Raw genomic sequence first — 13882 nt, 5'->3', positions numbered from 1 at the left:
CTTACACTATAACGTAAATTAGAAGTGTAACGCAAAAAAAAAATTGGATTTTTACACCTATTTTTAATTTTACTCGAATACAAATACAAATACAAATACTTTTCCCCCCTCAACAAATACAAATACAGATACAAATACCAGCTGCTTTGCACACCCCTATTAGGTAGCACTGTTGTTGACTGATACATAATCTTATATAATCAGTTTTACAATAGTATATTGTAATAAAATACATAAATTGAAAAGTGGTGGAAATTACATCTTTGAAACCCATACAGAAATGTAATATATGTCAATATATGTAAATTACATATATAATGTCAGTGCCCATGTATGTCTGCTGCCTATATGAGAATGCAAAATATGTAAAACACATAGACATATATGAAACATATATTTCAAAATATAGCAAAAATGGCCGTTTTCATGTAAGTGCCATATATTTTCCCGTATATGCACATAAATGTGAAATATATGTAAGACGCATATATGTATACATGCATATATGTACTTATTTCCATAGTACATACTTTCACTTATATTAGGGATACAAATCTTATATCTGAATGCTTTGTAATTAAATGCCTATAGTTGGAGATTTTGTGTCTGTATTGTGTGAATACCAAATATGGTATTTTTAATACTGTAATAATAATGCAGTGTTTTCTTTGTCATTTTTGACAAATACATCCACAAAGTACCATATGCCACAGCTTTAAAAATGCATCAGTATCACATGCTTATAACATACATTTATTAAATATGTGGAAAACAAATATGTATGTCACATATTTACACTTAATGCTGTCCATATATGCGAGAAACCAATACTATACTGTAATATATGCAGATATATGGTATCATATGGATGAACTCAAATATTTTCTTCACATGTTTGGACACATAAATGTTCATATATGTTGCAGGCATATATTGTGTTCTCAGATAAGTCAAATATATAGATATATGTCATGCTATTTAAAATATAAGTACATGCAGTATATGGCCATATATTACATTTTTGAAAGTGCTCTTCAAAAAAACTGTTAAAAATAATAATATTCCATGGAATTCTAAAACTGCCCACTGTTATGTGTTAAAATTGTGAAAATGTGTATGCTCTTCATAAACAATAATAGTGGCATATAATAGTGGTAATCAAACATGATTTTTGTTTGTCCCCCCAGCCCTGATTCCACTGTGGTTGAATCAGTTTTTTTCTCTGTACAAAAATCCAATTACAAAATCAGGTCTTCATTTTTTAACCTTGTTTTCAGTTTGCAGAACTTTGCACCATATAGTTGAGTTTGTTGTCATTGTTTCAGATTAGTTATCATTCATATCAGTCATCAGTTTGTGTCAGTGTGTCATCAGTGTGTGTCATTAATTATCCGTGTTTTTACGTGTACATAAGATCCTCTGATTCTGATCATTGCTGTCTGAATATAGATGTGTTGTATGCTGCTCGTTTTGTGTGGATTTATTAAAGACTGCCTTTCATCTTCATCATTGTGTTCGTGTATTTCCACAACATTGTGTAGTGACAGAAGACCGGACACAGAAGTGATTACACTGTGTTCTGTCATCACATGTTGTTTTTTTTTTGGCTTTTTTTTTTTTTTTTTTTTTTTCACCATGGACAATCTTGCTTTTTTTGTTAATCAGCCCTGAACAAAGGAATCGCTTCCTTGAGGAACATTTTTGAGGATTTTCTCTTTCATGCTGACCTATAAGGCTTCCTGGACAATTGCCTCTGCACATTTCTGTATGTCGGCCTGCAACGCATTCTCATCCTAGGGCGTCACTATACTGACGCTTTTGACATTTCGTCTACACTCAACGCACATGGCACCTTTTAGCGTCAATATGAGACGCACAGAGCTTTGTTCGGTTATGGGTAGGTTTAGGTCTGGGGTAGGATTAGGGTTAGACCGCTAGGAGGCGCCTTCTGGCCCATATCTATCTGCGTCTCATATTGACGCTAAAGGGTGCCATGTGCGTTGAGTGTAGACGAAATGTCAAAAGCGTCAGTATATGACGCCTTGGGATGAGAACGGGCTGCGGCCTGAACACCGCCACCAAGGAGCAGTTGTCTGGGGAAGGTCCTTGGGGGAGCTTCACTAATTATGTGGAGTGGGTGCTGGTATCCTGTGGATCATCACTAACCATCGGACCAGCTGCAGACAATACCAGCCCCACTCCTAACCCAGTGCCCAGCCCAGTACCATCCCACTGGGAGAAATGACAGCATGAGCCCACTGCAAATGGAGAGACCACCTCAGCTGTGATTTTAGAGCCCACTCCAGGAGGAGCGATCAAGCCTGACATCACATCAGATCCTGAGGGAAGCCCGTTTGACCAGGTGTGTGAGCCAAATGTACCATCCATTGTCGTAGGAGTCCTCGTGGAAGCAAGCCCGGCCCACCCTCCCACCACTGAGACTGAGTCCCAGCTGGATTTAAAGGACAGTGTGGATGTGTGTGGAGAGATGAGTTCCCTGTGTCCCTTCATTATGCCCAAATGTGAAATCTTTATCTTCAGTCCAGCCTCCCTCTCCCACCACCCCTCGAATCTACCATTTGGAATGCTTTTTTGTTGGTTTTACACTTTTCTTCAGTCTCTGCTTCAGCCTTCAGCCACTCCTGCCACCCAGTCATCACTGTCTCCCATCAGCCCCTCAGTACCACCTCAGCCTCCTCTCAGTGGCAAGGATACACCTCGGGAATGCTGGGAGCCATCTCCTCCTAGGCGTGAGGATCTTGTGGTTCTGCCTTTGGCCTCAGAGCGCTTCACTTAAACCCGTCCCCCTGGATCCTGCACTCCTTTCTCCCTTGACTCCAGCAGTGACCATCGGGCATTTGGCCTTGCCAGGGTCCCTTGGTACGGCTCCACCTGGGTTAGACATCCCTGACAGCCCTGATTGCACCATTTCTAGTTGAGTTTGTTTTAGAAGCAGATCTTCTATATGTGGTAAATGCCTCACCTCTCTCTGGGAGTTTTCCAAACTCCCTGAAAACTGCAGTTGTCAAGCCCCTCCTGAAAAAGAGCTATCTGGATAAGACAACTATATTAAGCAACTATAGACCCATCTCAAATCTTCCTTTCATAGGCAAGATCATTGAAAAAGTTGTCTTCAATCAGCTGAACAAATTCCTGAGCTTGAATGGATCATTCAATCAGTTTTCAATCTGGTTTCCGACCGCACAGCACAGAGACAGCGCTCATAAAGATAATAAACGATATTCGCTTAAATACTGATACAGGCAAATTATCGGTGCTGGTACTACTCGACCTCAGTGCTGCATTTGACACTCGATCATAACATAATTCTTGACAGGCTGAAAAACTGGGTGGGGCTTTCTGGGATAGTCTTAAAATGGTTCAGGTCATACTTAGATGGGAGAGGTTATTATGTGAGTATAGGAGACCATAAGTCTGAGTGGACATCCATGACATGCGGAGTCCCTCAAGGCTCAATTCTTGCGCCACTTCTGTTCAACCTGTATATGCTCCCAATGAGCCAAATAATGAGAAAGAACCAAATTGCTTACCACAGCTATGCAGACGACACACAGATCTACTTAGCCCTATCGCCTAATGACTACAGCCCCATTGATTCCCTGTGCCAATGCATTGACGAAGTCAACAGTTGGATGTGTCAAAACTTTCTTCAGTTAAACAAAGACAAAACTGAAGTCATTGCGTTTGGAAACAAAGATGAAGTTCTCAAGGTGAACGCATACCTTCACTCTAGGGGTCAAACAACTAAACATCAAGTCAGGAATCTTGGTGTGACACTAGAGTCAGACCTTAGTTTCAGTAGTCATGTCAAAGCAATAACTAAATCAGCTTACTATCATCTGAAAAATATTGCAAGAATAAGATGCTTTGTTTCCAGACAAGACTTAGAGAAACTTGTGCATGCTTTCATCACCAGCAGGGTGGATTATTGTAATGGACTCCTCACTGGCCTTCCCAAAAAGACCATAAGACAGTTGCAGCTCATACAGAACGCTGCTGCCAGGATTCTGAGCAGAACCAGAAAATACGAACATATCACACTAGTCCTCAGGTCTTTACACTGGCTCCCAGTTAAATTTAGGATTGATTTTAAAGTATTATTACTGGTGTATAAATCATTAAATGGCCTAGGACCTCAATACATTGCAGATATGCTCACTGAATATAAACCCAGCAGATCACTCAGATCATTAGGATCATATTAGCTAGAAATACCAAGGGTTCACTCTAAGCATGGCGAGTCCGCTTTTAGCTATTATGCCAGCCGCAGCTGGAACCAGCTTCCAGAGGAGATCAGACGTGCTCCTATAGTAGACACATTCAAATCCAGACTCAAAACACATCTGTTTAGCTATGCATTTACTGATTGAGCACTGTGCCACTGTTCGTCCGACTGTTTGTACTGTACTGTATTTTATTTTTCTAAACCGTTTTAATTATTCTTATTTCTTTTTATTATTTTAATTTCTTCTATGTAAAGCACTTTGAATTGCCATTGTGTATGAAATGTGCTATATAAATAAACTTGCCTTGTCTTGCCTTGTTATGGTTTCAGATTAGTTGTCTTTTCACGAGTTCACACTTACAAATAATCAGATAGAGTAAAGTAGTACGCGTATTTGGCGTGCTGTCCGAGGGGAAGGCTCCGAGCTTAGAATATGGACCGAACCCTGAGTACTCCCCCCGTATTTCTGGTTAGGAAAGTAACCAGGTGAGTGTGGAGACGGAGTGGTGGAGGAATGCCGAAAACTGTCAAGGAACAGGTGGGTCGACTGTGTTTATATAGGTCTCCACTCATGCTGATTGGGTAGACATGTTGGATACTGACTGCTGGTTTGGAATGACGTGATGATTGGATGGATCATTTGATCATGTTACTCCCGAACTTTGGTAATAAAACATAATTTAGTTCAGGTGTGTGTCATTAATTTTCCTTGTTTGCACGTGTACTTAAGTTCCTCTGATTCTGTTCATTGCTGTCAGGTCTCGTCTGTGTTTAGATGTGTTGTATGCTGCTCATTTGGTTTAGATTGCTTACATGTGGATTCATTAAAGACTGCCTTTCATCTTAATCATCGTGCTCTTGTACTTTCCACAACACAGCGTTGTGACAGTCAGACATTATGAGATGACATAAAAAGGGTGCATTACCTAAAAAGATGTTTTTTTGGATATTAAGTCATACCGTATTTTCCGGACTATAAGTCGCACTTTTTTTCATAGTTTGGCTGGTCCTGCGACTTATATTCAGGTGCGACTTATATATCAAAATTAATTCAGACTGAGATGAACCAAGAGAAAACATTACCGTCTACAGCCGCGAGAGGGCGCTCTAGTTGGCGGAGTTATTCAGAAGCGACACCATATGAAGAAAATTCAATGGATTCAGTGATGTGGAATGAGATCGCGGGAGGTGGTGAACTTGTTTACTGGTACTTGCTTGTTGGACTCCCTGGCTTATGTTAATTTAGCCTATTCAGCCTCCCAGGTATATGTTCTTTATGCTATTGTGTAGCTGAATAACTGTTAATGTGTTGCGTTAACATACCGGACACCTACTCAGCCTGTTGTTCTGTGTGCTACTGTGTAGTTAAATAACTTGCCTTTCCAGATTAAATGTCTGTTCTTGGTCTTGGATTTTGTGAAATAAATTTCTAAATAAATGCGACTTATACTCCAGTGCGACTTATATATGTTTTTTTCCTCTTCATGACGCATTTTTTGACTGATGCGACTTATACTCCGGAGCGACTTATAGTCCGGAAAATACGGTAATAATTATATGAGATAAAAAGTCAAACTTTGACATGTCATAATTACTAGATAAAAAGATCAAAATTATGATGTAAAAACACAGGATAGAACAAATGATAATCATTAAATAACGTCCAAATTTGATGTAAAAGTATGGGCTTCCACAGAATCACAGGCAGAAGCAGAAAATAGTTTGAGACTTTACCCTCTATTGGCTGACTGCACTTCTGCACCCTCCCAGTTTCACTTTCTCAAAGACAGAACCAGGAAAATCTTCAATTAAGTGCATTGTTGAGCTGAGATTGCTGAGCTGCTTTACGTCTCTGTAAAATGGCAAGAGCCAGCATTTTAGTGGCTCAAGACATGTTCAGCTGTTCAGTTTGTCAGGATCTACTGAAGGATCCAGTGACCATTCCCTGTGGACACAGTTACTGTATGAACTGTATTACAAACTGCTGGAATCAGGAGGATCTGAAGGGAGTTTACAGCTGCCCTCAGTGCAGACAGACCTTCACTCCAAGACCTGTCTTAGGTAAAAATGTGGTGTTTGCTGAAATGATGGAGAAATTGAATACAGAACTACGCCGCTACGATGAACCTGGAGATGGTGAGTGTGACATTTGTACTGGAACAAAATACAAGTCTCAACTCCTACTGTCAAAATCACCTCTAACAACACCTCTAAAACCTTTTTTAAAGGTAAGAAGGACAACTTGATGGATGCCACTGGCAGACCACAGAAGATCTTGAGTAATATTGGCTCCATTCTTCTCACTGCGCAAGAAAACGAAGTGCTCTTTAAACACCTGGGCAGGAAATGCAGGGTAAGTTCTCAAGCATTTGCTTGATTTCTTTGCCAGATTTTGTTCCCAACTCAAACTGCAATGAATGTATCACTAATGATTCCATTGGAATGGAACACTCAAATGATCTTACTTGTACATGCAACCAAATAATACATTATTAATCGGATTGACGGCTCAATCGGACTGAAAAGCCTTCATGTAAACACATTAATCGATCCAACTGAGCTCGATCCAAATGAAATTTTGATCAGATTGAAAGGGGTGGCTAGTTCCTTTTCTAATGTGATCGTAATAAACATGCAAATACTTGATCAGATTGAAAACCGAAACTGGAATGATGACGATGACGTGCAAATGGCATAATGTATAACGCACAGAAAGAGCTACAGTTATCAGGCTTGTTCGACTTTATGCAGTGCTTTACGCAGACCGATCAGCGGCTGACTTGAAGCAGTGCATGTTTAGAAATTCTGTCCGAATTGAGGTTAAAAATTCTGTCCGAATTGAGCGCAGATGCCACGTCACCGGACGTATGCCATCAAAGCACCAAGAGAGTGATTCAAGAGCAGACGACAGACTGAGTCGGCATAGCTTCTAAAAGGTCTCTGAAACATCTGTGTATTTGACAAATATTGCATTTATTTCTCTTCAGCTGTGATAAAGTGTGCAAACACAGCACGAGCATAACTACGGGAAGCAGAAAGTGTCCGACTTCATGTCTCCGATTTCAGCCCCTCCCCAACTGCAATGACTGTCGTGTAAAATTCTCCTAACACTCGTCGAGGGCAGTCAGGTTTCCATAGGGCCATAGGGAATCAGGCATGCGTAAACTGGACTTGCTGGACTTGTTTCTTGACACAGGCTCTTGAATGGTTCACATTCCCAGCGGCGTTGGATGGTGACAGTTCTGTGCTTATCATGTACTTGCAATATCAATGCATTCCAGAGGCTCAGTCACCTTTTGACATTTATTTTGTAAGCCTTTTTCTATTCAAGCGGTGTGTTGTGGCATGATTGAAGTGGTTGTGTTGTCCTCGAGGGGGTTGAGTGTGAGCATTGTGAGCATTTGCCTCTTAGTACGCTTCGCTCCCGGCTGGCGCTGTTCGATCAAAGCAGCCAGCTCTGTGCCTCACGCGGTGTGGGTCCTGCGGTTGCCGAGGCAACCCGGCGGCTTTACTCGTGGGGATCACAGATGGATCTAGGGGAGGGGTTTGAGACGGCTCCGCGGCTTCTTCCGCCTCGAACGAAGGCTTGACGCTGGGCTTATCTTCTTCTGAGGAAGCTGATGTGCTCAGCATGGAAGGTGGTGATTTGGGTGATTCGCCAGCCCAATCACCACAGTATGAGGAGTTATTGGAGGTTATAACTCGTGCCATGGCCAGGTTAAATATTCAATGGCCGGCCGAGAAGCAGGAATCTCAGTCAAAAAGCAAATTAGATGAGCGTTTTCTAAAACAGAAACAGAATGGTTATAGTGTGATGCCAAAGATAGAGGAGATTTTGTCAGCTTATTTAGCACCAGACGCTGCGTCCTCACTTAAAGCCCTGGCATTTCCCTCCAAACCATGCCACATAACTTCTTCTTTGGTGGGCAAAGGGTACATGGCAGCAGGTCAGGCAGGTGTCTGTTTACACACTATGGCCATTCTTCAAGCTTATCAGGCCGACCTGCTAGGAGATTTAGATAAGGGGGAGAATATCGATATTGAAGATATTAAAGAGTTGAGAAGAGCCACTGATTTATCTCTCCGCGCTACCAAGCAGACGGCCCGCGCAATCGGCCGCTACATGGCAGCCCTGGCAGCTACAGAGAGACACCTATGGTTAAATCTGTCTGGCAAAAACAAAAACAAAAACTAAGCTTCCCTTTTCAAATGAGGGCAGTCAGGTTTCCATAGGGCCATAGGGAATCAGGCATGCGTAAACTGGACTTGCTGGACTTGTTTCTTGACACAGGCTCTTGAATGGTTCACATTCTTGGCGGCGTTGGATGGTGACAGTTCTGTGCTTATCATGTACTTGCAATATCAATGCATTCCAGAGGCTCAGTCACCTTTTGACATTTATTTCGTAAGCCTTTTTCTATTCAAGCGGTGTGTTGTGGCATGATTGAAGTGGTTGTGTTGTCCACATCGCTCCTCTGAGGAATCAATTTAATTGCTCTGAATCACAGAACCATGAGCTGAAACTTCAGAACTCATTAATTTTTGTTAGTATTCTAAGGGAGCTCTACTAAATGCACACACCCTAGAGCAGGACTGCTCTGTCAGCCCACCCTGAGGATGTGGTGCGGTGGGCCATGGTGATTTTTCTACTCTTTCTGGCAGTATGTGATTCTCCTCATGCATGTGAATGAATGTGGGTGTTGGAGAACCAGTCCTCTTAGGTAGTCCTTCCTGCTGGTCAAGTTTCTTATAACTATAAGGACTCCCCATGGACAAAATCAAGCCCACCCTACATTTGTTCTTGTTTGCAAAGCCGTTTCACTCAGATATACATCACAATAGGAAAGAAAAGACTAGCACAACTTCAGTTTCATGCCGACTTTAATTATCTCATTTCGTGTAATATAAAACACTTATCTACGATATAATATAAAATGATCTATGATAATGGGCTGTGCTCATCTCTAAAAGCTTCGACTACAGACGTAATGCACATAATGTGCCATGTGCCTCATTCTCATCATGATTAGTCTGAGAGAGTGTTTTCATTCACTGGCATTGTGACCGGCAGCTTCGTGTGGAGACTGTCAAAGGCGTTTTACCATGAGTTCTGTACTTAAATTGTCATGAGGCTTTCGGGCGGTTTTATGACACTGCGGTATAATCATGTCTTTTACAGATTAACCACCGTATGTCCAGAGTGGATCAAAGAAAGAGACAGAGCCTTCCTTCTCGATGCCCCGCTTGCGCCTCCTGGTCTCTTCTGCGACGCCGTTAGCTCTGTCGTCGAGAGATTTCAGGAGGCAAAGAAGCAAACAACGCCATTTCAGAAATTCATCCCCCGCCTCCAGAAATCTCATGGGGCTGCTGTCAAGGGACATCCCCAGACATGTACGTCTGGCTCCTTGTACAGACAAAGGCAGACAGAGTGTTGCTAATCGAGCCCCTCCGCAACGATCTCAGGGCTCGAGTCAGAAAACGGATTTGAGGACCATTATTCTGACAAAACGGGCTTTTGGTAAAGAGATGATGGTCAGATCAGGCCTCTGAGGGTGCCCCCTCCGGGGGTGGAGCGAATTACACCTGCTCCTCCGCGGAGCCCTCAGGAAATCGATTTGTTAACCCCGCCGCTCATGGTGCTTTGGGGTGCAACGATTTCTGATGAACACAATCCTCGACTTCCGCTCGTCAAGAAGAAAATAGCAGTTGTGGGGAGTTCGTTCTCCATAGAGAGGCCTGTAGAAAAATTTGTTCGGTTAGTTCCTGCCGGGAATTCGCTTCAGGACACCGAAGCTGCTCTTCAAGATACTCCGAACATCAGCTCAGAGGCTCAGAGCTCAGATTCAGAGGCTGGTTTCGCTAGCAAATTTCCTGCACGCCTGGGAAGCCCTACCCAATATATCTCAGTGGGTAGTGCATACCATTCGCAAAGGGTACAGACTTCAATTCAGGTCTCGACCACTGAAATTCAAGGGAATTCTAAAAACAGTGGTAGCCCCCAAACACATGCAGGTTATGGAGCAGGAAGGCCATAGATCTCATTCCTCCCGCAGAGAGAAACACCGGGTTCTACAGCCAGTATTTTATAGTTCCAAAAAAGGATGGAGGGTTACGTCCCATTGTAGATCTTCACCACTTGAACCAATCTCTGAGATTCAAGTTCAAGATGCTAACGATTCCCATTATCGTGAGCCAAATCAAGTTCGAGGACTGGTTTGTCACGATAGATCTAAAAGATACGTATTTCCATATCTCCATCCTGCCAGAACACAGGAAGTTCCTGAGGTTCCTGAGGTACCAGTATCGGGTTCTTCCATTTGGCCTAGCACTATCCCCACGCACCTTCACAAAATGCATGGACGCAGCCCTGGCGCTACTCAGACTGCAGGGTATAAGAGCTCTCAACTATTTAGACGACTGGTTGATACTAGCTAAGTCTCAGGAAATGGCGGCACGGCATTGAGATGTCATGCTCGATCACATGAGGTGTTTGGGGCTGAGGCTCAACGTGAAAAAGAGCATGCTCACTCTTGTCCAAAGGACGGCATATTTAGGAGTAGTGTGGGACTCGGTCACGATGCGGGCAGAACTGTCTCCTGCACGTATCGAGTCAATTCTGGCCATAGTGTCCAGAATAAAGCTAGGCCAACGCATCACTGTAAAACAGTTCCAGAAACTGTTAGGCCTCATAGCGTCAGCGTCCAACGTGATACCTTTTGGCCTGCTGCACATGAGACAACTACAGTGGTGGCTCAGAACCAAGGGGTTCTCCCCGAGGGGCAACCCTTTTCGCATGATCAAGGTTATGCACAGGTGCATTCGTTCCTTGGTCATGTGGAAGAAAGCTTGGTTCTTAGCCCAAGGTCCTGTGTTAGGAGCACCATGTCAGTGCAAGATATTGTCGACAGATGCGTCCTGCATAGGGAGGGAGGCGGTGATGGAGGGCCACTCAACCCAGGGTCTGTGGAAGGAACATCATATATCTTGACACATAAACTGTCTAGAGATGTTAGCGGTTCTGTAAGGCACTTTCTCCCAGACCTCAGAGGCCATCATGTTCTGGTGAGAACAGACGTCGGTGGTCTCGTATATACACCATCAAGGGGGTCTGAGATCGCGCCCTCTGTGCAGACTGACACATCAGATTCTCTTATGGGCCCAAGGGAAGATTCTCTTGCTGAGAGCAATCTATATTCTGGGCCAACTAAATGTGGGAGCAGATATCCTGTTGAGGAAGGGGCTGAGGCCCGGGGAATGGAGGCTGCAACCCGAGATGGTGCAGTTAATCTGGAGGAAGTTTGGCCAGGCGGACGTGGACCTGTTTGCATCTCAAGAGAACTCACATTGTCCCCTCCGGTTTTCCCTCACTTATCCAGCCCCTCTGGGACTGGATGCCATGGTACAGCCGTGGCTTCGGCTGTATGCATTTCCCCCGATCGCTCTGCTCCCGGGAGTTCTAGAGGAAATTTGCCAGGGCAGGGACCAAGTCTTATTGGTAGTCCCATGCTGGCCGGCCCAAGTTTGGTTTTCGGACCTGATAGCCCTCCTGGACGGCATCAGGAGATTCCCGTCAGGAGGGACCTTCTAACTCAGGCCGGGGGCACGATATTTCACCACCCGCCGGAGATGTTGAAATTATGGGTCTGGCCCCTGAGGGGGATCAGTTCCTGAATGCCGGTCTCTCGACTGAGGTAGTGGAGACCAACTTAAACTCTAGAGCTCCCTCCACGAGGAAACTATATGTGCTGAAGTGGAGAGTATTCACTTCATGGTGTACAGAGCTGGAGTTCCTGCAGGGTCATTTCTCGGCCAGCCTTTCCCCCTCTACACTAAAGGTGTATGTGGCAGCAGTGGCTGCTTTCCATGACTCTCTGGATGGCAGCTTACTGGGAAGGCATCATCTTATTACTCGTTTCCTTCGTGGTACTCGGAGGATGAGGCCTCCGGCTCAGGTTAGAGTCCCCACTTGGGACTTAGAAGGGTTATCCTTGGCACCCTTCGAGCCTCTGGACACGGCATCAGACAAGTGCCTAGCCTTAAAGATGGCGTTTCTGCTGACTATGTTATCTCTCAAGAGAATAGAAGATTTACAGGTTTTGTAGGTTGCTCCTTCCTGTCTAGAATTTGCTCCGGGGGGAGTGAAAGCTATTCTTTACCCAAGATCTGGGTATGTACCTAAGGTGCCCACTAATGTGGTCCGGCCAGTTGTCCTCCAGGCCTTCCATCCTGCACAAGTGTCGGCGGAACAAGAGAAGCTCAGGTTGCTTTGCCTGGTCAGGGCCCTTGAGATGTATGTTAGGAAGACATCCCAGAGGAGAAAATCTGACCAGCTCTTGGTATGCTTCGGGCACCCGGAAGAAGAAGGGCTGCCCGGCTACTAAACAGACTGTAAGCAGGTAGATCGTTGAAGCCATCTCTATGGCTTATGAGGTGAGCGGGCTGCCCTCACCTCTGTCAGTTAGAGCTCATTCTACCCGAAGCATGGCTTCTTCAAAGGCTCTGTGGTTGGGGGCATCACTCCAAGATGTATGTGATGCGGCAGGGTATTCCTCACCACATAGGTGAGGTCTGTTGAATATGTCACTGTTGAATCTGTCTCATGTCAGATTCAACAGTTTGGACCTTCCGGCAATCCCGGGGTCTCAACAATCATGTCCTGAGTTGTGCCTTAATTCACAACGAGATAGACGTTCGTCAGCATGGCGAAGTGGGCATATCGTTCCCCAAAGTGTTGTCATTGCGACGCAGCACGAGTTCCCTCAAAAGGGAACATTTAGGGTTACCCATGTAACCATGCTTCCCTGAAAAGGGAACGAGACGCTGCGTCCCTCTGCCATGCTTCCGCACACCCGAGAGAGGCTTGCTTCAGCCGATCAGAAGGCTGAAAGCAGCTGTGACGCCGACTCCCTTTATAGCTTCCGCATTCCGCCAGCACGCGTCACAGGATGACGTTGCACCAATCAGGATTGGACTAAGTTGCACATGTGATTTCAGGAGTGCTGACGCTGAAGGGATTCCCCATAGTGTCGTCATTGCGATGCAGTGCCTTGTTCCCTTCTTAGGGAACCATGGTTACATGGGTAACCTGAGACGTTTCTATTTATTGACCATTGTGGAGACATTTATGGCACATCCACTAATAAACAAGAACCAAAAAGCATTTTTATTGTGTGTTTTTTTGTTGTTGTTGTTTTGGACATGGGCATTTTTTTCATTTTTATTTTATTAAAGGGGTCCAATTATATTTTTTTCCCCATATTCAACTTTCTTTAGTATGTAATGTTGCTGAGTCCCTCCAAAGGCAGTTATTCTCTATATCAGTGCGCACTGTTTCTGAACTCCTTGAAACTCCTCCGTTGTAGTCTTGAGTGTTCTTCTGGGAATGAACATGAGACTCGCATATGCAACTAAAGTGTCATGCTAGGCGACTAAATAATGCCAATCATTAGCCATTGGCTAATAAATTGTTAGATTTCACTCGCCAGTGTTTGAGCTAAGCTAAGAGTAAGTTTAGCACATATATATTTTCACTCGTCTTGAACACTCTGACTGAGTGCTTGAGAGTTTTGCACTATTCCAATTCATCTCAATGGATGCGCAGCCTATTTGACACACCTTTAAACTCTTGCGTGAAAG

The 13882-nt window shown here is 44.1% G+C and overlaps 1 protein-coding gene across 1 annotated transcript in view; it reads left to right on the top strand.

Annotated features, from left to right (window-relative positions):
* Positions 1 to 6060: 6060 nt before the first annotated feature.
* The window catches only part of LOC311082182 (uncharacterized protein), a gene marked incomplete at its 3' end in the record, with an annotated part of 42009 nt that continues 34187 nt past the window's right edge, over positions 6061 to 13882 (top strand). Inside the window, exons 1-2 of the mRNA XM_084112921.1 lie at positions 6061 to 6382; positions 6475 to 6599. Coding sequence (XP_083969047.1) covers positions 6106 to 6382; positions 6475 to 6599 — 402 coding nt within the window. The 5' untranslated portion in view covers positions 6061 to 6105. The remainder of the gene's footprint in view (positions 6383 to 6474; positions 6600 to 13882) is intronic.

The sequence above is a fragment of the Abramis brama genome (genome assembly GCF_963993115.1).
Source record: "Abramis brama genome assembly, chromosome: 4".
Classification (NCBI taxonomy): domain Eukaryota; kingdom Metazoa; phylum Chordata; class Actinopteri; order Cypriniformes; family Leuciscidae; genus Abramis; species Abramis brama.
The sequence above is the reverse complement of the archived record's forward strand: the minus strand, read 5'-3'. Positions and strand labels throughout refer to the sequence as shown.